Consider the following 24,143-nt stretch of genomic DNA (forward strand, 5'->3'; position numbering starts at 1 on the left):
TATGTAATCAATATAAGAGGGATTCTGGTTGAATTCAGAGCTAAGACAGAAAATAGGTATTTTTAACAAAAAAGATGTTAAATGAATAACTTCAATACCTAATAATTAATGTAAAAACCTTCTGAACAATATTAGAGAGAGGAGGATTACTGAGTTTCCATATTATGAGAAAAACAGTCCACTATATTTTGGACTGTGCTATTCTCCATAGAAACCCTCATGTTCCCTTACTACAAAATGGTGCCATTTAGAAGAAACAATAGTAAATAATTTATTCAATTTAGATTTCCATATTAGAAATACCACTAGGATGTTTAAAAATAACAATAACATTCACCTATGCCTATTTTAAATAAACCATGAGGGTTTTCTAAGTCCTTATCTCACTTCAATTTTACCTTCAGGATGTGGAGGCGATGAAACCACCCCCGCTGATCCACCTGTGTTTTGGGCTCAAGAGGTCTTCGTTTTTTTTCATCTATCTCTGGCTTAAAACTCATATCTCTAGGGCTTCATCATAAATTACCTACATTTACAGGGAATTAATTCATTTTTAAGATGATGTAATAGTTTGTCATTGAAATATACACTGAGTGTCCAGATTGTTATGATCTCTGAACACATAGTAATCTGGCCATTCAGTATATATATATATATATATATATATATATATATATATATATATATATATATATATATATATATATATATATTAAAGGCCCGGTGCATGAATTCGTACATAGGTGGGGGGTCTGGCCAGCCTGGCCAGGGGAGGGGACATAGATGGTTGGCCAGCCTGCCTGCTGGTTGAATTTCTGGTCCAGGGGACAATTTTCATATTAGCCTTTTATTATATAGGATATACACTGAGTGGCCAGATAATTATGCGTTCAGAGATCATAATAATCTGGCCACTCAGTGTATATGTGTGTCCAAATTCTCTTTGACTGGCTGCATTCAGTGCTGAGTTGGAGCTGGCAGGCTCAATCTCCCAATTTTGTGTGCATCTCTCCCCAACTCTGTGTTCAATGACATCATAGTTAGCAGCTTGAAATAATCTGTGGTGGTGGTATTTATACCACAGAAATTGGCAAATGCTACAAATCAAGTTATCTTCTCAGAGAGCTTATTATTAAACATTTTACCAATATACCATTGGTTGCATGCCAGGCTGACCAAAGGAAAAGCTAGCTCTTGATCTGGACAACATAGCACCAACACAGTCTCTTTGGGAGTTCCTCCAATTCGGCCTCTTTCCCAGGGGCTCCTCTTCCACTAATTTCATAAGGACTGCAGAGCCACAGAAGGGCATGAGCATTTGGGATGTATTTGGCTACTCATAGTCACCCCGCTGGGCTCTACTCCCAGAGGTGTTTCTATTGGGTAGCCACATGTGTGATGCATGCCAAAACCAAGTAAATTAAGTATTTGCAATTCTTATTAAGCTCTGAATATGGCAGGTGTATTCCTGCTACAGAGGCTGGAGAACAATGAGGCCCTCTAGGAATAAGCTACCCCCAGCTAAAAACGTCCACTGGGACATTCATTTCAAAGAGGAAGAGAGAGATAGAAACATCAATGAAGAGAGAGAATCATTCACCAGCTGACTCCTGCATGCCCCTCACTGGGGAGAGAGCCTAAAACTGAGGCATGTGCCCTGACTGAGAACCAAACTGTGACCTCCTGATGCATAGATCAACACTCAACTACTGAGTCACAGCGGCCAGACCACTGGGTCATTGTTCAGGAGGTTTCTCCAGCTGGTTTGTAGGCTTTTGCTGCTGCTGCTACAAGTACTGGGAGGCAATAGGTTTGCCACTGCAGCATCTTGCCAGAGGCCTGGTATCAGAGAAGCTTCTTTTGCTTCCCTCTTCCTTCCTCAAAGTTTGGTATAAATCAAAGAACAAAAAAAATTGAGGTCACTGGCAAAAGAGTTTGAAATTTTGAATAAAGTTTATTAAACACCATTAGTCTACACTGCACAGTTAATGAAACAGCAAAGCTCCACTCTCTTAGAAGAGTGATGATTGATCATGGATCAGAAAAGAAGTTCAGTGACCCCTAACCCAATGTGAGCCTGATGGATGATTCATTAACATCTCATGTCAGAAGCAGAAAGGGGCAAGAAGTGCAGCCTGGCCTAAAGGGCTTCCCTACCCTCCACCCCCACCTCCAGCCCCCTCTGTACTCCCCACAATGCAATTTTCTTGGAGTCACTAGACTACAGAGGAAAATGTGATGCTCTTGGTAAAGAGGGCTTCTAGATTTGTGAGGAGAATGGAAAGGAAATTAATACTTTTTCTTTTCTAGAAAATATCAGATGGTAGAATTAATGTCTTAGATAGCCTACCCAATTAGCCTCCTGCTAGGGTAAATGCTGATTATCAACACACATATACCACTTCTATTGTTGGAGTTTGCTAACACTGAAGAGAAAATGAATCAGATTTTAATTATGAGAACAAGGCTGTGAGAGTGGAAATGAGAAACAACAAGACCAAAGAACAGAAGGAGAGAAAGAAGGAGAAGGAAGAAGAGGAGGAGGAGGAGGAGGAGGAGGAGGAGGAGGAGGAGGAAGAGAATAGGGGGAGGAATAGAAAAATAAGAAGGAGAAGAAGGAGGAGGAGGAAGAGAAGAAGAAGAAGAAGAAGAAGAAGAAGAAGAAGAAGAAGAAGGAGGAGGAGGAGGAGGAGGAGGAGGAGGAGGAGGAGGAGGAGGAGGAGGAGGAGGAGGAGGAGGAGGAGGGGGGGGAGGGGGAGAGGAGGAACATAATTTAGTATACCAGCTGCATAACATAGTAATGACAACTGGCTCAATATTTTTCCCCACAGAACTGAATTTAGGAGCAGCGAATAAACCCATTAATTTTATATTGTGTAGCTATACAATTTTGCCACACATTTTCTTAATGGATATAGTGAAGCTTCTCTAAGCAAGCAGTTCATTACGTTACTGAGTAGTCCTACCCAGTGATCCACTTTGATCCTTTTACCTGCCAAATCATGCGGGTGAATTTTATCATGTTTGTTGAGAAGTATGTGAGGGTTTTACCTTCACAGCTAAATTAATTTTGCCTTCAAAAATGCTTTCCAACTTTACACTGCAACTTCCACCTCCGGGATGCAAATTCAAATGAAACAAAATCTGAATTAGAAACCTTTGGGAAAGATACAATAGAACAGATATCTTTCCAATTTAGACACAATCCAATGCATTTAATGATGTAATGTCCAAATGAAAACCCATCCATTTGAAAATTCAACAAAACAGATTTTAGAAAATGGTTTCTAATTTAGAAAATTGGTTATTGACTGAAGATTTGAATCTTTTCATGTCATTATATGGAAAAAAGGCATCCCAGCCTCAAGTCTTTTAACAGCTAATAACAGCTAATCTGCTTTCCCAATTATATCATCCAAATATAAAAGGACCAATATTTTTCCAATGAGATTATTAAATAATTAACAGACTAAAGGCTGGCTAACAACAAGCTTATGGCTAAATTCTACCCTGAGGACCACACTAGTAAACCCTTTTCAAAGTAATCCTACCTACCAAACTTAGACAGAAATATGCCAAAACCACTAACAAACCCAAAGTCAATTAAATATACAAAGCCAAGTCAACAACATAACACAAACCTGTCAAATTCTCTGTGGTTGGAGTTTGGATAACTAATGAAGCCATAGTGGTGACATTACCTGGGTCACTATGCAAGGCTGAGATCATTCTGTGTACTTGCTTAGGTGGAGCTACTCATTGTTCTGTTCATTATCCTACCTCCATGTGCTTACTGAGATGTATCTCACAAAGCCTCCATCAAGGTCTCAAGGCAGGATCTCTCACTGCCAGCCACATGTCTTGCATCCCTCCCACAAACTAGTACACTGAAGAGATTTACTTGACAAACTATCTCAATCCCTCAAATAGCTGCACATCTAGGACACACATCACCAGTTATAATGTGATGAATGAGTGCCGAGAAAACAGCAACAATCCTTAATCCTGAAATGGAAAGATATCTCATCTCCATGCCTAATTGGTTTCTAAGTTGCTTTACAAATGGGTATACGAAACCATCTCCTGGTGATCCTGAGCTCAACTGTCAGATTTGATCATTGTGCTGCTGACTTGGCAGGCGCTACCCTCAGCCACCAGAGATGACATCAGGGAGCAGGATTCTCTGCTACCTCCCTGTGGTATGTAAAGTAGACATAGCAATTTACTGAAACCAGAGCTACAAGTTTCACTTACATGAGACAATACGCTTGCTTGCCTGGGAAATTGACCCTTGCATTCTAATATCTAGTTTCTGGTGGTTTAATTTCTAGTAGAATCTGTTCCTAAATCCATGATCATCTCAGAATGTGATGTGGGTTGAACTTGTAAGGCAAGCCAATGGGCTTCATTCATAGGGTGAGGCAAAAGTAAGGTTAAAGTCATGAGTACATAAAATTTAGAGTTTATTCTTGTATCAGTATTTATTAATTATTGTATTATTTTCCATATGAACAACTGTAAACCTAATTTTGCCCCACTCTGTATAATAATAGTCATACCCTCTAGCCATTAAAAGCAGATAACTTGGATCAATGCAAAGCCATCAGCCTAATTTGTATATATGACACTCACCTTGGGTGATTGGAGTCTTTCATATTATTATTTTCCTAATTTAAGAGACTCAGAAAAGATTCTCTGAGGTTTCATTTATCTCTGTGTGTCTGCATGTGGTAGTATTGTTGCTGAGACTGTGAACATAAAGCTCAACCACACTGGGAGCATAAAAAGTGCTGAGTTCAGCTACTGGGACATTCCCAGCAGTCATTTTAACAATGTGGCCTCAGCCATTGGAGTAAATTGTTACAACCTTATTATACAACAAAGGACCTTAAACTCAATGATGACCAGAGAAGAGCTTAGGTCTGGTTCTTTTGCAACTGTGGTGATATCTAACCTTGACAATAAGAGTGCAGAGTGATCCTTTGCTGTTCTAATCACAAACTTGCATGAGTTGGTTTAAAAGTCATATAAGTTTTCATATTTCATGTGGGTATATCTATTATTTAACTTGTCATTAACAGTGAACAGAATTCAATAACTCAGCAAATTAATGGCTACGAGGAATTATATACCAACAGGTAATTATACAGAACTAATGCATAGATAGTAATTTGCACATGTGGGGAATTCTTCTGGTGAGCTGAAATACCAAAGATGATATTTACATTGTAATGTTTAGGGCCATAAAATGGATGTACAGGGTCATAAGGGGTGGGGATAATTGTAACTGATCTAGAAATGTTCCAGTTGGGTAAACTGTTCCTAATCTTCTAATCTTCAGGATTTTTTTTTAAATCCTAGGTTAAAGCATTGCCTCAAGACTAATTTTTGTTTTGTTTTGTTAAAAGGCGAGTTCTACTACTTAGAAAATGTGGACCTATCTTTGGAATTTAAATGGAAATGGTTCATATTCATAGAGACTTTAATAAAATCAGTGATTATATTTCAGTTAAAATCTAATGAGCTTCCCAAAAAGGAAAAAAGAAATAGAATAGAAAAAAGAAAAAGAAGAAAAGATACCCTGTATGTAGAGATTGGGGATAGTAATTGGCAAAGTCCATATTTTAAAGCCACTAGAAAGCAAAATGTATATTATTATTTCTAGGTAGTGACAACTTGACCTTTGCTTCTAGAGATTTGAGCACAATGCAATAAAAAAAAATCATGACAATTTTGGACCTACCTACTAGCATTTTGGCTACTAGGGAGTGCACGAAACTAACCCCCAAAAGGAGAGCTTTACACAAAGAGAATTCAAGGTGAATATTTACATTGCAAATCATGGAGTTCAAAAAGATTTATGCTAGCTGATGCTTTAAAGTTGTCCAAACAAATGTTGCCACTGCCAATTATTGAAAATTTTAAATTAGGGAATCAGGGAGTGAGATGCTAACAAAAATCGTCTTCTGGTGTTTGACACAGTATTGTTTTAAGAGTGACATTGCTATGCTAATTTATTTTCTTAATGATTGATTTCGTGATATTGCTAAATTTAAGTAGTGGATTTTGACAATGAAAACTCTCACCTGAAGATCAAGTTTATAGGAACCACAAACGTTTAACAATGGATTTTAAAATACATTATTTTCTGGACATAAGAATATAGTTTGGAAAATGCCTATTGCCTAAAACTTGAATACTTGCTAATCCTTTGTGTTTAAATTCATATATGTATATATGATTTCATTTCTCAGGAACCTCTTATTATAGCAAGTATTTTTCATCCCCTGTTTTGGGTTTGTGGATTGTGTAATTTCATCCAGCACAAAAGGATGGTAGGAGCTACTAAATGCATACAAAATACTAAAAAAAAAAAAAAAAAAAAAAAGACTAAGTAATAAAACATACACTGTTCTCAAGTTGTAGTGTCCACTTACAATAATTTCTGTTTTTCACAGATATCAAGAAAAGCACAAAAACAAACATAAAGAGAACTTTCCAAATGAGTGGAGTTCCACCAGTAATCATTAATACTCTGGTAGAGGTAGAGTGATGGATGGTAATTCTGGAGATTGGGGAGCACCCACTACAACAAATGGGCATCAATGCGTAGCCAACACAGTCCCTGGCGAACGTAGCGGACAAGATTGGTCATGCTGCTATGCTGGGTCAGAGGCCCCATCAATGTATCCAGATCTCCAAAGAATTCTGAAAAGCAGAGCAGATCTTGGTTTAAATGAAATCATGAAAATATACACCAGATTGCTTAAACTGACTTCATGCAACAACACAACCATGTGGACATAGGAAAATTTATTCATTGTTCATTCATTCATCAAAAATTTATAGAGTACCTACTAGGGGACTAAAGCCCCATATGTATATGAAGTACTATTATTTTGAATTTTAGTTAGATCCAAAATCTCTGCAACATAAATGTTTGTGTTATTGTGATTAATAAAACACAAATTCATTTAAATCTGCTAATTTGTAGTAATATTTTCTCAGCAGTTATAAAAGTACATTACAATCCTGTGGAGTTTTGTGAAACACACACATACACACACACACACACACACACACACACACGTCACAATATGTATATATTATATATAAATGTATTTGCCTTTATACTGAATGGCCAGATTATTATGATCTCTGAACACATAATAATCTGGCCACTCAGTGTATATCCTATATAATAAAAGGCTAATAGGTAAATTAAAGGCAGGGGCTCACGAAGGTCTCTGAGAACCCCATTATTAATATTTATCTCTAGATTGGCAGTCTAGCCTATCAGTTAAGTGTTCAGACTCTGGAATTGAACAGTAGATTCAATTCATGATCCCAACATTAAGAACTGTGATATCATGGGTAAGTCTTTTAATCTCAGAGACTCAGTTTCTTCATCTATGACATGGGGATAAAGCAAATAGTGCAGTTATAAGCTTTAGAAATTGCTACACAAACATATATAACCAATATTTGTAAATAATACCAGAAGTCAATGTATATAGCTGAATTGAGGGTTAAAGTCACAAATTATGAAATATACTTTGATAGCTACAGAATCATTGAATTATATAGATATATAATAATATAGAGTAAGGAAAGATAATTAATATTTGTAGGATTTCTAACTTGCATCTGATATTTATGCTAGTTGTTTCACACATATTATTTCATTCAACCCATCTCTATTATCTTTCTGGGTATTATTATCATCATCATAATTATCATCATCATCTTATGATTTCCTTTATGATTTCCTTTATAGAAATGGAAGCTGGGAAGTAGCTCACAGATTTAAATAACTTGCCTGAGGTCCCCCAGCCCCAGGCATGCATAAATGATCAGGCTTCAAAATCTGCAACCTTCCTACTCTACTAGAACTGTTTCTGCACATATTCAGCAATAGCAATAAAGATGCAGCATAGAGGAGGGCTGAGAAGGATGAACCTCATTTCATAATCAGACACTGGAGAGTACAGCCCCAGAGATTAGAGCAGCAGCTTTTCAGACAGAATAAATGTAGACCAGAACCCTGGGGCCAGAGTAGAAAGGAAAGGAGAGCTACCTGGGCTTTGAGGAATCTGGGGCTTGGGAGAAAAAATTGGGCTAGGAAGTCCAGTAAATCCTTTGGAGTCAAACTCAAGAGAACTTCCATCTGAATCTAGGTGGCCTGCAACCTCAACCTGAATACAGGAAAATCCTATCACTCACTGCACTGTTGGAGACCTAGTAGCACCCAAGTACACTCCATGAAGCTTTCACCATATCATACACCATCAGCAGCCATTGGACTATGCAGAATGCAAATTCATGCCTCCCTATTCCTGACCAGACAGTTCTACTGTTCCAAATTGCTAGTCATCTCTTTGCAGTCTGATTCCAAAAAGCCCATAGCTGTCCCCATCTTGACTGGTGTTGGGCTGTCTATGGTTCCTGAGCCAAAATCAGCAAAGTCAAATGAATGGCCAGGGCATAAGTGCTGTTTATTTATACTTCCCATGTTTACTAGCATAGTGAGGCTTCATTGTGAACCTATATGACAGCTAGAGTCATAGATGGCAGCATGAGTCGTCAAAGTTCACTTACCCTCTGGTAAAGCATGATATTCCTTGCATTTGTTTTGTAGAAAACCTCATGTGTTACCATGAACAGAACTTTTAGCTATACGTGTGTTAAAAATACTAGCTGAGCCTTGGCCCTTGCTTATAAATTCAAACTACATTATCATGTACTCACTTGAGCTACCAGTTATAATGAAGGTAGAAGGCCTTAGTTCAATCTCACCCCCCCTCTGTCTCCCAGAAAGATTAAAGTTGACAACAGAAGCCAACAGGATCATAATGAACTTGAGAATCATTCTCTTTTTGCCCAATCTCTGTGTTTATCCTTCATTGAGTGAAAATTTGAAATAGTCATTTGCTAACACATCACAGTTCAGGTTAGTTTAAGCTTTAAAAGATACTTAAATCTCAAGACTTTTTCACTTTCTAAAAATAAAATAAAATAAAATTGGTCACTCACTCTTCTCTATCTAAGCCCTGAAAATCAGAGACATAAAGATAAGGCCACCAGGAAAATTCAAGCCCTTCAAAGCATAGTTGATTTCACCATGGTTTGTGAACAATGGGTAGAGCAGATGAGCATACCTTTATTCTCTCTTGTCAGTTTGTCGGCCATGTCCCAGTGTTCATAGCCCCGTAACACATTGCTAGTGATGTTGACATGGCTGGCAGCCATATGGTGAATGCGCTGGGGAATGGTGACTGGGCCATTGTTATAATTCCCCATTGCATCGATGGGAGAGGCATTGTTGAGACACATTGGAGATGAATTGTTCCTGGGGAAGGGGAAGAGACAGATTTTTGTTAGTCTAGTTGAGAATAGTGACAATGGGGTCTTGACCTCCCTCATCACACAGGGACCTTCTCAGAACTATTTGCCATAGTGAGGTTTAGCATGGTGAACGTACATGAAGCCCAAGTACAGTGGAGCTTGTTCCCACATTCCACTGACTCTTGTCAAATGACATCTTATATTTTTTGCCAACACAGTAAGTTTCTCCAGATGCTCCAATATAAAGAAAGCTTATTATCTCCCCATTCCTTCCTCATCTGAGAAACCCACACAGGGCTATAGTGTCAGGCTATTGCATGAGCCATTCTCCTTTTCTAATGTTAAATAGTGAAATCACACTGCCTTTAACGTGCGTTGCTACATTAATTTTTAAATATAGAAAGAGCTGATAAATATTTCTCTGGCATTAATTCTACCCACAAGTGCATTTCTTAGTTTGAATATATATAACTGGGGTTGTGATGTTTTATAGAAAGAAAAAAAAAAAGCTCAGAGCTATGATGATTTCTCTACCTGCTGCCACATGGCTATTGGCATTTAGAAAACAATATTGGTCTATTATCAAAGTGTTTTGTGGAGAACACAATAACTGGTTGCTACAAATGCAGTCACTACAAGGAGTAATTTTTTAAAGTCTGCCAAGGAGCAGTATTAGGGAAGCTGGAAAAAGTAAGATTCTGAAGATCTCTAGGATTCTTTAAGACTGCTACAAGGATGGCTGTTAATTGCTGCTTATTCACCTGTATGCTGGTTTATAAAGAGAAGTCTTTGGCATTCCTACTTTGGGGATTACAAATATTTGGAGATAATTTTTATTAGTTATTTAATGTTAGCGACATGGAGTTACCTTCTGGCTGCATATTGCATAGGAGGGGCTGACATGTGGCAGTCGGCTCTGCTGCCGACTTCTTTGGGGATAGTCCCAAAGGTATGGGTGCCTTCCTGTGCCCATAAGCGAGGTCCATGTTCACCGCTGGGCTCCCTATACTCATTCACCCAGACTATGAAAGACTGCCCAGTGAAATGCAGCACATTTGAACATTTGAGTGGTTGAGTGAAACTAGTAGGGAAAAGCTGTAATTGAGACTCTCTAAGTCTGCCTATTTGAAAGGAACCTTCTCCTCATTCTTCCAAACACTGTCCTTTCCCCAAACCAAGGATCCCTGTCTCATTCCATCTTCCCTTTACCAGCCACTGCTGTTGGCAACTCTAGATTTTCAGAGTGGCTGTGTTACTCAGAGCTAACCCTGCTCATAGAACCAATGTGCACCCAAAGAGGCACATTTTAAAGGATCTGGGGGGAATGGCAATCACAAGGTACCAAAATGCCAAAGTACTGCTGACTCAATCTAGAAGCAATTCCAACTGTTATACTTGCCTCAAGATTCATGCAGGCTGTGCCTTTAGCCACATGAGAGCTTTGGTCCATTTCTGCAAACAGATTATATCTTCTGGTACGTTCTAGTATGAGGGAGAAAGTGGATCCTTACCTGTTCTGAACTTGTCTTATGTAAGAGTGTGAAGGTTTTTCTGCTCCGTTTATAATTTATGAGATGTTTTGATACTTTTTGATAGATTTATTCTCAACAGAGGGGTGTGGTGGAGAGAGGTCCAAGCTAAGGGACCTAGGCACAGAAGGGTCAGCTAATAACATACACAGAAAAGCAGAGAATTCTGGATTTCTTTGTCACAGCAGGTTACAAATGTTATTGTCAAGCCTTTTCCCCTAGTGTTGGCTATTAACTCTTAAATGTCAATTTAAGGCAAGAATGGAATATGTCCTCATTTTTAATTTCTAGAGAAAACTGCAAATCTGTCAGATGTCACAAATGTTGAAAGGGAACCGTATGTCCTTGGAAAGTACTGGAATCCCAGGAGACCTGAATCCTAACTCCATGAATTGCTGTATTCTCCTGAGTACATCGCTTTCCTTCGTAGGGCTTTTTGTCTACTGGAAGAAAAGGTTGGACTCAGTGATTTCAAATAATGTCCAGAAGTTACAAAGGGGAAACAAATCACCTCTGCTGACCTTGTACAACTTGAAAAGGCCTTTTTAGTTTATAAATATGGAAGTGTTATTGAGGGGCATTCTTTGCCTTCCCCTTCTTATTTCCTTTCTTTGAAGTAATGAGTAGTGGAGTCGCGCAGAGCTAGGGCATTGGTTTGCTTTCAATCATTACTGATCTCACATGAAGTTCCATGAGCTGACTTTCTCATGAGCATGTCTGTACATTGCATTGTAATAATGAAATGAAAAATGATAATGTTTCTAAGAAATCATGACTCTGGCAAAAAGATGGTTGATACAGCACTCATCTTGGTATGACTCCAATTCCAACTTGGCTCTCTGCACTGCTTGGCATTCCTCATCCTATTTACTTTCTGTGGGTCTGTTTGCAGATCTTGTCCTTTTTCTTCACACATCCATGGCATGTAAAAATGAACATGCCCAGACAAGCACATGCTCCTCACCTCTTCCACCACTAGTACCTTGGTCCAACCCACCATCCTCTCTGTTACACTTACCCCCTTGATGTTATTTAGACTCAGTAGGCATTTCCCCACTTAAGAGGTGGTTGCTGTTCCTCTGCTTGAATGCATTTCCCTCAGGTATCTGCAGGGCTCACTCTCCCATTGTTCTCCACTAACATACTTATTAAAAATTGTCCTACTGTTCCCTGCCCCATCCACAGAAGCCCTTATTATCCCATTCCTTATTTCTATTTTCTCACCGAAATTAATCATCATCTAGCATACTGCATATTTTTTTTACTGTCTTTCCTCCAACAGGCTGTAACTTTGACAAGGGCAGGAATTTTTGTCTATTTCTGATTATCCTATGCTTTGTATAAAAATATCTGTATTTAATTAATACCAGTAGAGTAAATAAACAAATTATCTTCCAGCCATCCCTCTATTCCTTACTTAATATCCACTACTTATAAGTTGCCCTGAGGAGGGCAGAAGAATACATGTAGCACAAGGACAGAGAATATTTAAAGGGTATAGCAGGTACTTCACGTGTAGTCAGCACACAGTGTTTGGTGAATAAATGGCCCTTAATAATATAATAGAAGAGCAGAATCCATTAAGTTCTAGCAACCTATTGTAACAAATTAAGAGCTGTGGGAGTTCTAGGAGCAAAATTGCTTATGATTTCCAGCTAAAAAGGGTAATGATGACAACAAAAATGGAGGCAGCCACCATTTTATAAAGTTACTATGTAGCAAGCATGGTGCTCTAGGCTTTATTAATAGTATCTCCAAGTTTCAAGATAACTCTATAGGTGAGTTTCTGTCACCACTGTTTAACAGATGACAAAATGGCATAGAGAAGTGCATTTCCTTTCTGAGGATCACACAGAAAAATCATTCAAAGGGCCAAAGTTTGAAAGCATGTCTGTTTTGAATGATGGTTGCCAATGGGGAGGGCATTTGGGAGACTGGGTGAAAAAAAGATGAAGGGATTAAGAAATACATATCAGGATTTACAAAATAGTCACCAGGAAATAAAGTACAACATAGGAAATATAGTCAATGATATTGTAATCACTATGTATGTTGCCAGGAGGTTACTGGAACTATCGGGGTAATACTTTGTAAAGTACATGATTGTCTAACCACAATGCTGGACACCTGAAAATAATATAAAATAATATCGAAAATAAACTGTAATTGAAAGATTTTTAGGAAACAGGTCTATTTTTCTCAAAGTCTACCTTCCTTCCATTCTACCATGTCACTTAAAAGTCTTATTCTTCACTGTACAAAATATTTCACTTGATAAAGCTGTCCACCTCTACCCTCACCTGATGTCCATATTGGCTTATTTTCACTGCTCTCCCAGGTTCATAGGTATCTCACTCATGTTCACACAGGCACAGCCCTCCCATGTTTTGTTTAATGTGGATGTTTTCTCCAGTGAGCAGCAGACTCCTCAAAATCATTTTACTGGCCCATGTCTCAAGCAAGTAGACATCCATTCTCTTCTAACCCTTTCAATGCCACACCTATAGCCACCTGTCTACTGAAACAACTCCTGTAAAGGCCTCAAATGGCCTCCTTCTCTCACAATTCCATAACATTCCTAGATCTCTTTCTTTTTATTTTCTCTATGTGACTTCTAAAATTGTTGCCCAGCTCTTCAAACTGCCCACAACATGACATCCATGACTCTGCATCAGGGGTTGGAAAATCTGGCCTATTATCTGTTTCTGCATGGCCTATGAGCTACAAATGGTTTGAGAAGATGAACATTTGCAATCAATTTGATGAGAGGGGAACATTAACTTTGAATCTCAATTAGGTTAATATTTTTTTTCTTAAATTCCATTCTTATCCTTAGGAGACTCGTATTATAAAAGTTGTACTTAATTATTATATTTTGGGTTTCACCATTAAATTTTTTAAGAAATTTATTTTTTTTCTTTTATATTCTTTTTATATAATAGTCCCAGTTTTCTGATTTAGCTGGCAAATCCCCAAATAGTACAATATGGCTATTTACAGAAAACCTTTGTCAACTTCTCCTCTATACCAAGCTGATTTTTCTTCTTCTTCCAACTGATTTATTGGCCTTTCTTCCCCTATAGCCCTCAAGGTCAGAGGTGCTGCTTCTGGAAGGTGCTATGAGAGGTGCTGTTTGGGAGCAGCTATCCTCATTTACTAGGGAAACCAGTTTTTTTCTTGCAGATAAGAAGCCCTCCTTAGCCAAAGAGGCCCAAGCTCTTTTTTCTTGGGCTTCCAAAGAAATTTGTTCATACCTGTCAAGTCCTTTTACTGGACTGTGCACTTCTGGAGTGCAGAAATCACATTGAATTCAGCTGGATCCTCAGCCCCTCAAAAGGAAATGCACCTGAAGTGTTTGTTGAATTGACAGGATATAACCTTTGAATGAATATTTTGAGTTCCCTAATTCATTACCTCTATGGCCTACCAAAAGGAGCGTGCTTTCTTCAGATAGAAGCTGCTTAAAAATGATTACAGGTTTTTAATAGACTTTACAAGCTTAGAATATTTTTCAGTTTTTTTTTCATTTCAGATTTTTTATATATATATAGAGGCCCAGTGCATGAAAACTCATGCACTCGAGAGGGGGGGGGGGGGATGTCCCTCAGCCTCGCCTGCCCCTTCTCACAGTCTGGTAGCCCTCAGGGGCAGGAGGCAACCCAGAGATCAGGGAAAGGTGATGCTCCATCTCACCTCTGCTGCTGCCACTGCCAGCAGCACAAGTTTTGGCTGGATCTGGTTACCTGAGCCTCAGAGAGCCTTGAGCGGCTGGGCAGCTACCATCCTAGGCTTGCCTGCACCTCAGGCTGGCCCTGGGAAACTGGAGGGTGAGGTGACAGGGGGATTCTGGAGGCAGGTGTGCAGAGTGATTGGGCCTGCCTGAGGCCCTGGGCAGGGCTGAGGGAACTGGGAGTAGCCATTTTATGGCTGTGGGTGCTGCCATCTTTGAGGGCAAGCGGTCAATTAGCATACTCCCTCCTTATTGGCTCTGGGTGCTGCCATCTTTGCCACAGCATGAGCGTCAATTAGCATATTCCCTCTTTATTAGATAGGATTTGCAGTGATCCTTAATGGTTGCTTACCCAAACTTGCCCTTGATTTACTCTGTGCTCAGAGAAAATATTGGGCCTTTAAATGCTATTTTTATTTTCTGAACTTGCAGAGAGAAGTGTTCTTTCATTTTTGTTTGTCAATATGAGAATAAGATCTAATTCAACAATTTAAATGGTACTGCCTTTCAATATAGTAATTGAATTAATGCATAGTTTTTAATAGATCTGCTCCCACACTCTGAAAGTCTTTATGATCTTAGAGTTTAACATCCCACTGCTTTGGGAGTGTGCTTTGTATCCTATATAATAAAGAGGTAATATGCAAATTAACCCTCACACCCTCATAAGATGGCTGCCTATGACCAGGCCGGCAGGATGTTAGTGAGGAATGACCAAATGACTGAACAGCAGGCTGTGTGGGGCATCTAGGCCAGCAGGGGGTGGGGTATTTAGGGGCAACCAGGCCAGCAGGGGGTGCAGTTAGGGGTTACCAGGCCAGGAGAGGGGGCAGTTGGGGTGATTAGGCTGGCAGGGGGGCAGTGAGGGGCAACTGGGCCAATGGGGGAGCCAGTTGGGGGCCACCAGGCCATTGGGAGAGCAGTTAGGGGTGATGAGGCTGCCACATAGAGGCAGTGAGGAGCAATCAGGTTGGCAGTTAGGGGTGACCAGGCAGGCAGGCAGGTTAGTGATTAGGAGCCAGCAGTCCAGGATTGTGAGAGGGATGTCTGACTGTCAGTTTAAGCTCAATCCTCAGCAGTCGGACATCCCCCGATGAATTCTGGATTGGAGAGAGTGCAGGCTGGGCTGAGGGGACCCCCACCATGCACAAATTTTGTATACCAGACCTCTAGTATATCTATAAAGTGGCAGAGGAGACTATTTTACTCTCAAAGAAGGTGTTTTGGTCAGAGATGCAAGACTTTTGAAATGATGGAAATAAAAAAATAAGCACTTTATAAATGTTTGTGTCCACAGTCACCTATTTTCCCTTCTCACTACTAGCTTGGGGTGGTAAAGGTGGTATCAACATCAAAGTATAATTTAATGCTCTAGCAAGTTAAGTACAAACACATAGCCAATTCATGGCTGAGCCAAAATTAAGACTCAAAGTCTCTCTCTTGGAAGGCATAGCTCTTCAGATGGGCCAGGAAGTCATCAGTCCCAGCCTTTTTATTTTAGAGATAGAGAAAAAACCCATAGAAAAAAAAGGGGTTCACTTAGCTTACCTTGGAATTTAAGAGCAGTATCAGGACCTGGTCAACAGATTTCCAGACATCTACCCTACTGCTAGAAGGCTGAGCTGCCCCAAGCACATAGAGCTCTAAATATGGCCACTAGAGTAGATGAGTTCACTGAGCCTTAAATCAACATTACAGTAGATGCATTTATATTTTAGGTCAGGGTATTTTAATAATAATATAAAAATTATAATGAAGGCTCAGATAATTGGCTGGTTAAGTGCCTTCACATTTTTAGCACTATAATGCATTTGATTTTATTAAACAGTACTTACCTTATATCAATAAATATTTCATCGGTTTTTCCTTACTGAGCGAATTATTGAAAAATCACTACATTAAAGTTAACTTTTACCCTGCCTCCCTGAAATGGCTTGGTGTTTGCCATGTCATTAACAGACATTTTTAAGGCCATAATATAGCTTAAAGATCAAATAGTTAAAGAAATTTCAAATCAGATCATGTTAACCTTTTCTGTTTTGGAATTAGCTAAAATTTGATTAGAATTTTGTGTGTACAAAAATTACTATATTCTCAAAATTTACCTTTCTTCTGAGTTATTAATACAAAATATTTGGGGTCTATTATATCATTGATTTTCAGGAAAAGCAATTTTCATAAGATACTTACTTTCCATTGCCTACCCATGAAGATGGTATCTGAGTGACTTTTGAAGCATTTTGCTAAAAGAGAGAAAGAGAGGGAAATAAGGACATCTATTTGTGTTTTATTAATTCACAAACAGATGGAATTGTGATTTAGAGTACATTAATATTGATTGCAGCATTTCAGGATGCCTCTTGTTTTGTTAGCAGAGCTAGGATATATGTGCACATAAGCTCACCACGACCAACAAACATTCGATGAAAATAGCTGGTTAGGATAATTAGTGAAACATGAAAGTCACTTGATGAAAGATCTTATATAATGAAAGGCCCAGTGAAATCAGACTCAGTTCTCCAAGAAGTGGTTAAATTATCTTCATCTGAAATTTATTTTGCAAAACAATCTCTTCAGAGTACAGGAAAACTTTTCACTTTTCGCTCCAATTGCAAAACATTTTCCCTGGGATTCAAGGTGGGCTGTGATTTCTGATATACCAAGAAGTTGTTAGGATCAAGCAGTAGTTTGTGGGTCTTTTTTTTTTTTTTTTTTTTTTTGTGTGTGTGTGTGTGTGTGTGTGTTTTGTGTGTGTGTGTGTGAATTGATTTGCTATCTTTACATGCCAATCCTCATGACTGTTTCCAGTATTTAGCAATGTAATTGGTCCAGGGTTGCATTGCAATGGAATGCTCAGCATTCTATTTTCATCTGGTAGATTTGGGCTGGGTTAAAGAATCGGTCTGCTATATTTTTGTGGCCAACCACTTGTAGAGTACAGTAGAACATGATATTCAGTATCACCATAATAAGACAGTGACCAGGCTCATTATAATGACCAAGTTGGAGCCCAAGTAGCACAGGGCCACAATATTTGTGGCATTGAGCCTGACTCAGGTCTGCCTTTCAGGCCTCATGGCCCAGGTTATGCTTCTCTTCTGCCTCTTGGGTTTATGCTCAGCTCCATTTGCAAATGGGGTGCTAGAGAGAGAGAGACAGCACTTTCAAGAGTTCAGTGAGAATGCAGCATTTCTCTGGAGCTCAGAGATCCACATCTAAGTCACATTCTGCAAACTCCAACTTTTAATCTCAAAGAAGCTCAATGCTCTGACAGAGGTGTAAATTATTAAATATCTGTTTTGTATTTTGGAATGCCCTGGAAGCTACAGGACAGGCCTTAGAGGACAGATATTAGAGCATTGGCCTTCAAAGTATGATCATAAGACCAGCATCATCAGTATTACCTGGAAACTTATTAAAATGCCAATTCTCAGACATAGAGTATCAGACACTCTGCGAGATGGGACCTAGTGCTCTGGTTTTGTGAGCCCTATAGGGGATTGGGATGCCAACTCAGGCTTAAGAACCACCTTCCTAGAACATAGGTTGAGACTGTAGAGATATGAAGGGATGGGCAGTTGTTATATTTCAACCTGTGTACCTACATAAGCACTAGCTTTGTGGCATTATGGATAAACCACATAATAACTAGTGAACCTGCTCTTTGTCCAAACCTAGTCAGTGTTATTACATAGCTGGCTGTGCCCTGACACTCACTGGGTTTGGATGATTGTAAGGTCATGATTTAACTCATTTAAATTTCAAACTGCTTTGGTGCAATTTAGCCAAATGTTCTCATGTACTTGGCAAATGATAGATTAGATAGATAGATGATAGATGATAGATAGATAGATAGATAGATAGATAGATAGATAGATGATAGATAGATAGGTATTTTTTTTGAAACCAGACCAATATGAGTCCTGAGCCTCCTCAATTTCACATTATGACCAGTTGTGTTTTTTGTTTTTGTTTTTTTGGCGGGGGGGGGGGGCGGGGACACATAAGCAGCACAAGTTCCATTGATGCTCATGCCAGTTATTTCTGGTAGACTGGCCAGGCCTAGCACCAGGCTACTAATTGCAGTTGTCATCCAGGCTCATTCCCAAATTTTGGCATTGCATGTTGATATATATAATTTCTTTTCCTTGCAAATTAAACATTCTAGCTCCCTATACGTATTGTAGATTTATTTATTTTTTGTTTGTGTTTGTAACCAAAGTAATCAATTGTATTTAACTTCAACCACTGTACTTCAAGGATCCTCATGGCCAATGGACCCAGAGGTTGAGAAATTTCTGAATTAGCTTCTTATTTAACAAAAGAGTGATAATAGCCACAAGCTGTGTTTCATGGTGGGTCCATCATGTAGGGTAGTTCAGAAGATATCATCCCCCTAACTGCAACTGGGAAGCTGCCAAGGGCCATTTGGTTAGTCCAGAGAATAATTTGGGTATTGCACTATTGTTGTACCTTTTCTCCCTGGAATCAAATAAAACAAAAGCTCTCTGCTGAGTCCCAAAGGAGAGGTGGGAGGGCCATGGCCTGTTGGGATAAGGGAAATTTAGCCTTTGACAGCAACAACCTTGATATTTAATAACATACTTGCCAAATCTTATTAGTGATTACCCAAAAACTATAAATTATTTAAAAAATAAGGATTACTTTAAAATATTCCATCAAGGATCTAGAGTACTTCATAGCATGGTCCTTCTTCAGTTTAAACATCCGTAAGTAGAGAAGTGATAAACATCTGTAGCTGTAGGGATGAGAAAAGGATTATGTTAATCCCATAACCAGCAAACTATAAAAAATGCTGATTCATACCCTTCCTATAGCTACTGGGAAACTTAAGTATTAAAAACTAAAATAAAAGGGTTGAGCATTAAAATTCCATCTTGATAAGGGTATAAATTAGGAGAATAAATGTTTAGTCAGTGACTGAAGAAATCCATTAGTTATAACTTAATAGCTTAATGGCAAACAAGAATAATATCTAGGCTAAGTAGCTTAAAGGTTATCTGAAGTTTTCAAATTGTTCTGCAACATTTCTGCCATTTTCTCTTGGCCTCCATGAGACTTACCATAATACTGCCAGTTTTTTATCCCCGTCTGAAGCCAAGGGGCCTGCAAAGTTCTTCAGCCTCATTGCATACCTTTGAAGAGAAATTACAAGCTCAAGTGGAATCTATATTATCCTTCAGAAAGTCCCAAAGTCCCATCTTCTAAATGTGTTAGTCTCACATATGCTCTGAGAGGGAAGATTCCCTAGGACATGTGGGCAAAAGCACAGTTTCTTGAATAAACAAATTATAGTCAAGATTGCCACTGGTATGACTTACAAAAGTTAACTCTGGAGAAGTCAGCTAAATCTGGAGAAGATGGCTAAATCCAGAGCCCATGTTTTCAGACAGAGGTATGGAATTACTGTTGGTTTGGTGTGTATATAAATTCTGTTTCTAGAAATACCTTGCTAAACATTATTGTATTTTCAATGGGAGTTGGACACAAATGTCAGTCTCAGTTGCATTAGTAACAAATGAAGTAAATAATATACAACTGTGTGTGACAGGAGCATGGGGAGACAACAATCACACAGTTAATAATCCTTTTTAATGGCTCAGGTTTGGAATATATTCCTATAGAAGTGGTATTTTTTTTAAACAAACAAAAACGAAGGCCAATTTCACAGCATTTGATGGCGTAAATCCTTAATTTATGGTGCTTGTATATTTTGTTTTTCCATTCTATTTAATTGTTACTTTCTACACTGGGTTGATCAAAGGTTGAATAACTCCTATTTTTTTTTAGTTGAGCACATTTCATTCTGGGCATTTAGAATCTTGGAAATAAATTCATTGCATAAAATCAGTCTGAGCTTTAATGTAATTTCATAGGTGCTGATGGTGGAATAAGTAGCAGAGTTTAAAGTTGCAGAAGGAAGTTGAAAGTATGCAGGCACCCTGAACTAGTTCTCATTTACAAGAAGGGAATAGAGAACCAGCAAGTATACTGTGCTTGCACCATGAATTCCCCTATTTTCAGTAGCCTCCCCATAACTGTGTGGGCTTGCTCCCCAACACTCTGCACCTTCTAGGCAAACTCTATATTCCACTTATTGCTCCAGTCTGTTCAGTGAACATGTTTCAACAAAAGGACCTGTGCATTGATGTGGATCCCTCCTATTGCTGCAATATTAAGCAAAATGATTTTATTATGTAATAAATATGTCTTTTATAATTGGATCACTGAAATGTCAAGTTCTTGTGATGTCCCACTTGCTTTCACAAATACATTTCCACTGCAGATTCCCAAGTTCAGAGAAACTATAATTACTTGAATAAAAATGGGGCTCTCTCTGTACCCAGCATACTATTGGGGCTAGGGAGTAATAAAAATATATTCAATATAATATTACACTACTAAAAACTATGTTTATATTATAGTTATCCTTTAATTGCAACCACTTTTGATGTGACTTGATAGTGCAACTTCAATTGGTTAAATAGATCAGAAGACCTAGTTGTTTTAGCCTATTTTATTCCCAACTGAAATGTCTCTAGAAAAAAATTATATACACATACTACATTAAAGGTGATATATCCTATATATAAAAGGATAATATGCAAATAGACTGAATGGCAGAACAATCGAACAACCAATCAAAGCATTAATATGCTAATGATATGCTAAGGCTGCTCAACCACTTGCTATGATGTGCACTGATCACCAGGGGGCAGATGCTCTGACTGGTAGATTAGTTTGATGCAGAGGTCTGGCCAATCAGGACTGAACAAGATGGGCTGGACACACCTTGGAGCCACCCCAAGGTCCCTCCCCAGCTCAAGCATTCACTGGTGGGGTCCCTCAGCCTGCCCTGTACCCTCTCACAATCTGGGACCCCTCAGGGGATGTTGGAGAGCCCTTTTCAGCCCAATCCTGCAGGTCACTCTCCTTGGGAGGGCCAGATGCAGGGCTCATGGCTAGCAAGCACTGTTGGGGCAGCGCAAGCCTCTCCTGATTAGGACTGATTGGGTGTGAGCCCGAGGCAGGCACAGTGGGGCTGGGATGAGCGGGAGGGGCAGGTAGGAGCTGCAGGCTGCATTGGACTGCAGATTTCGCCCCAATTCCTGCAGGCCATCCAGAGGGAATATATATATATATATATATATATATATATATATATATATATATATATATATATATATAGAGAGAGAGAGAGAGAGAGAGAGAGAGAGAGAGAGAAGATACATGTAAAATTGGGTAGTACACAGGATCTTTCTGTATCATTTCTTATGATTGTATGAGTCTAGATTAATTCCAAATGGTTTAGAATATTGACTTTAAAGTGTATTTCCATAAATTGTTTACAATTTTCATGAAGTTCTACTGAAATATACTTCTATAGGGAGTAAACTATCATATAAAGAAAAAGACAAACCTGTACTTAGAAAAAAATATTATGTAAAACATTAAGGGTAGTGTTTTCTAATGGAAATAAATATTACTCAATGATTCACATTGCATTTTAGCCAGAAAAGAAAACTGATGTTTTGCTTTTATGTTTTCAGAGAGCATGTATTTTCCTAAGAGAAAATTAATAAGAAAGAAAACTATATAGAAAGGGAAAACACCCATAATTTCACCCCAGTACAGCTATGAATTCATTTCCCTTCCAGATCGGTCCACATGCAGAAACATGCCTTTCATGGTCAGAAATGTAATGTACATATAATTCTGAAGATTGCTTTTCTTTAACATCAAGTTATAAACATTTTCATATACCTACATAGTCTCCATTATTGTTGCAATTCAAGGACTGCAAAGTGTTCTGTTGTGTGTACTACAATGTAATTAATTATTCTTATTGATTTTTTTTTAGTTTGCTTCTAATTGTGTGCTATAATTTATGCCAAACAGAACACTATAAAGATAACTTGTACTATTCTTACAATTATTTTCTTCAGCAGAGAAAATTCAAATTTCTAGAAGTTGAGTTATGGCTCAAAATATATAAATACTTATATTATTAGGCTTTCCTACTCAATGCCCAATTGTCCTCAATATACAATGATCACTTTTTCTCCTATCAGCAGCATAGGACAGGCCTAGTTCAGCAATATTATTTGTCTCAGTGCTAACAACCTGGGATTAACATTTTTACATTTTCTTGTTAATTTAAAAAGTGCCTTTAAAAAAATTTTTACATTTTGGATGAATAGAAGACATGAATTTTCTCCATGTTTGTTTATTATTTTCTCTTAATTTTCAATGCTTATCGTTTCTTTGCCAGAATTTTCATCTTATGCACTCTGAAAAGGAAGCTTTGAATAGACACAAAAAATCAATTTTCCCTTAAAAGCTATAGAATGGCAGTGATGGCTTTCACCAATTCATGAAGTTAGAGAGATACTTTACATGCTTATCAGAGCAGAGCAAAGACTAAGATGGCTGCCTGGTTTGGCAAGGCAAGGCTAGATCTTTCTTCATGATCTCTTTACTTTTTTTTTTTTTTAACTAAATCTTCTTATTCCTGTGAGCATATTTTTTCTTTAAAATAGTTCACATTCTTTGGATATTTTGAAATTCTTTCCTATGATAATGTGTATGCTAAATTTGTCCAATTGCCTAAAGGTTTAAGTACAAGCATCCTCAGATTTGTGAGCATTTATACAGATATAAACAACAGAGTAAAAACCTAGAAATCAGGCCGGACATTGATTAATCAAGTCAGAGGTGACCAGAATATAAGGGCCTATAAGGTAAAGATATATTTGCTCAATCAAAAACAATTATTCAATCAGTCCAGCAAATGTTGGTGCTTATCCACCATTCAGAGGTATATTACTTTCCAAATACCTGCAAGTTACTGGAAAACACTAGAATGGATATCATTTATTCTCTTTCCCCTTTCCTTTCCCAGGAATTTTTTGATTATCTACAAATTCTACTCTGTCAAGGCCAACAGGCCAAAAATTTTCATTTAAAATACAGATGAAACCAATAATCTGGGCAGTTAATATACGCTCTCCTATTCTCATGTCTGCTCTGCCCCTGCTACCACCTTGTCTGTTTCCCTGAAATTCTACATGCAGGGAAAGTCTGCTCCACACCTGTGGCCTTACTTAATGTTGGAAGAGTACTCTCTCTCTTTTTAAATAACCACTGCAGAAAAGTTCTTACAAAATATAGATTATAACACAAATCCCAATCACACCATTATTTTTTAGTTCTAAAACTGCACTTTGAAAATACAAATGTCAATGGCAAACAGTGAAATTATTATACTTCTACCCACCGTGTTTCCATTTGAATTTTATGAATATTGCAAATTATATCACACTAGAGGACAGATGCATGAAAATTCATGCAAGAGTAGGCCTTCCTTTTTCCAGCTGCCAGCACCAGCTTCCCTCTGGCCCCGGGTTCATCAGGAAGGACGTCTGGAATGACATCCGGAAGATGTCCTATCTAACTAGCATATTAACCTTTTATTATTATAGAAGATTATAACTTCTAAAGGGGATGATTTATAAAAG

The 24,143-nt window shown here is 38.3% G+C and overlaps 1 protein-coding gene across 2 annotated transcripts in view; it reads right to left on the reverse strand.

Annotated features, from left to right (window-relative positions):
• Positions 1-6,182: 6,182 nt before the first annotated feature.
• The window catches only part of AFF2 (ALF transcription elongation factor 2), a 510,630-nt gene continuing 492,669 nt past the window's right edge, over positions 6,183-24,143 (reverse strand). For both annotated transcript variants that reach the window (XM_084871220.1, XM_084871219.1), the window contains exons 16-20: positions 19,689-19,760; positions 19,270-19,363; positions 16,795-16,847; positions 9,159-9,349; positions 6,183-6,708 (exon numbers count right to left, since the gene is read on the reverse strand). In XM_084871220.1, the coding sequence (XP_084727346.1) occupies positions 6,587-6,708; positions 9,159-9,349; positions 16,795-16,847; positions 19,270-19,363; positions 19,689-19,760 (532 nt within the window). In that variant the 3' untranslated portion in view covers positions 6,183-6,586. The remainder of the gene's footprint in view (positions 6,709-9,158; positions 9,350-16,794; positions 16,848-19,269; positions 19,364-19,688; positions 19,761-24,143) is intronic.

This window comes from Pipistrellus hanaki, assembly GCF_964339955.1.
Source record: "Pipistrellus hanaki genome assembly, chromosome: X".
Lineage (NCBI taxonomy): Eukaryota > Metazoa > Chordata > Mammalia > Chiroptera > Vespertilionidae > Pipistrellus > Pipistrellus hanaki.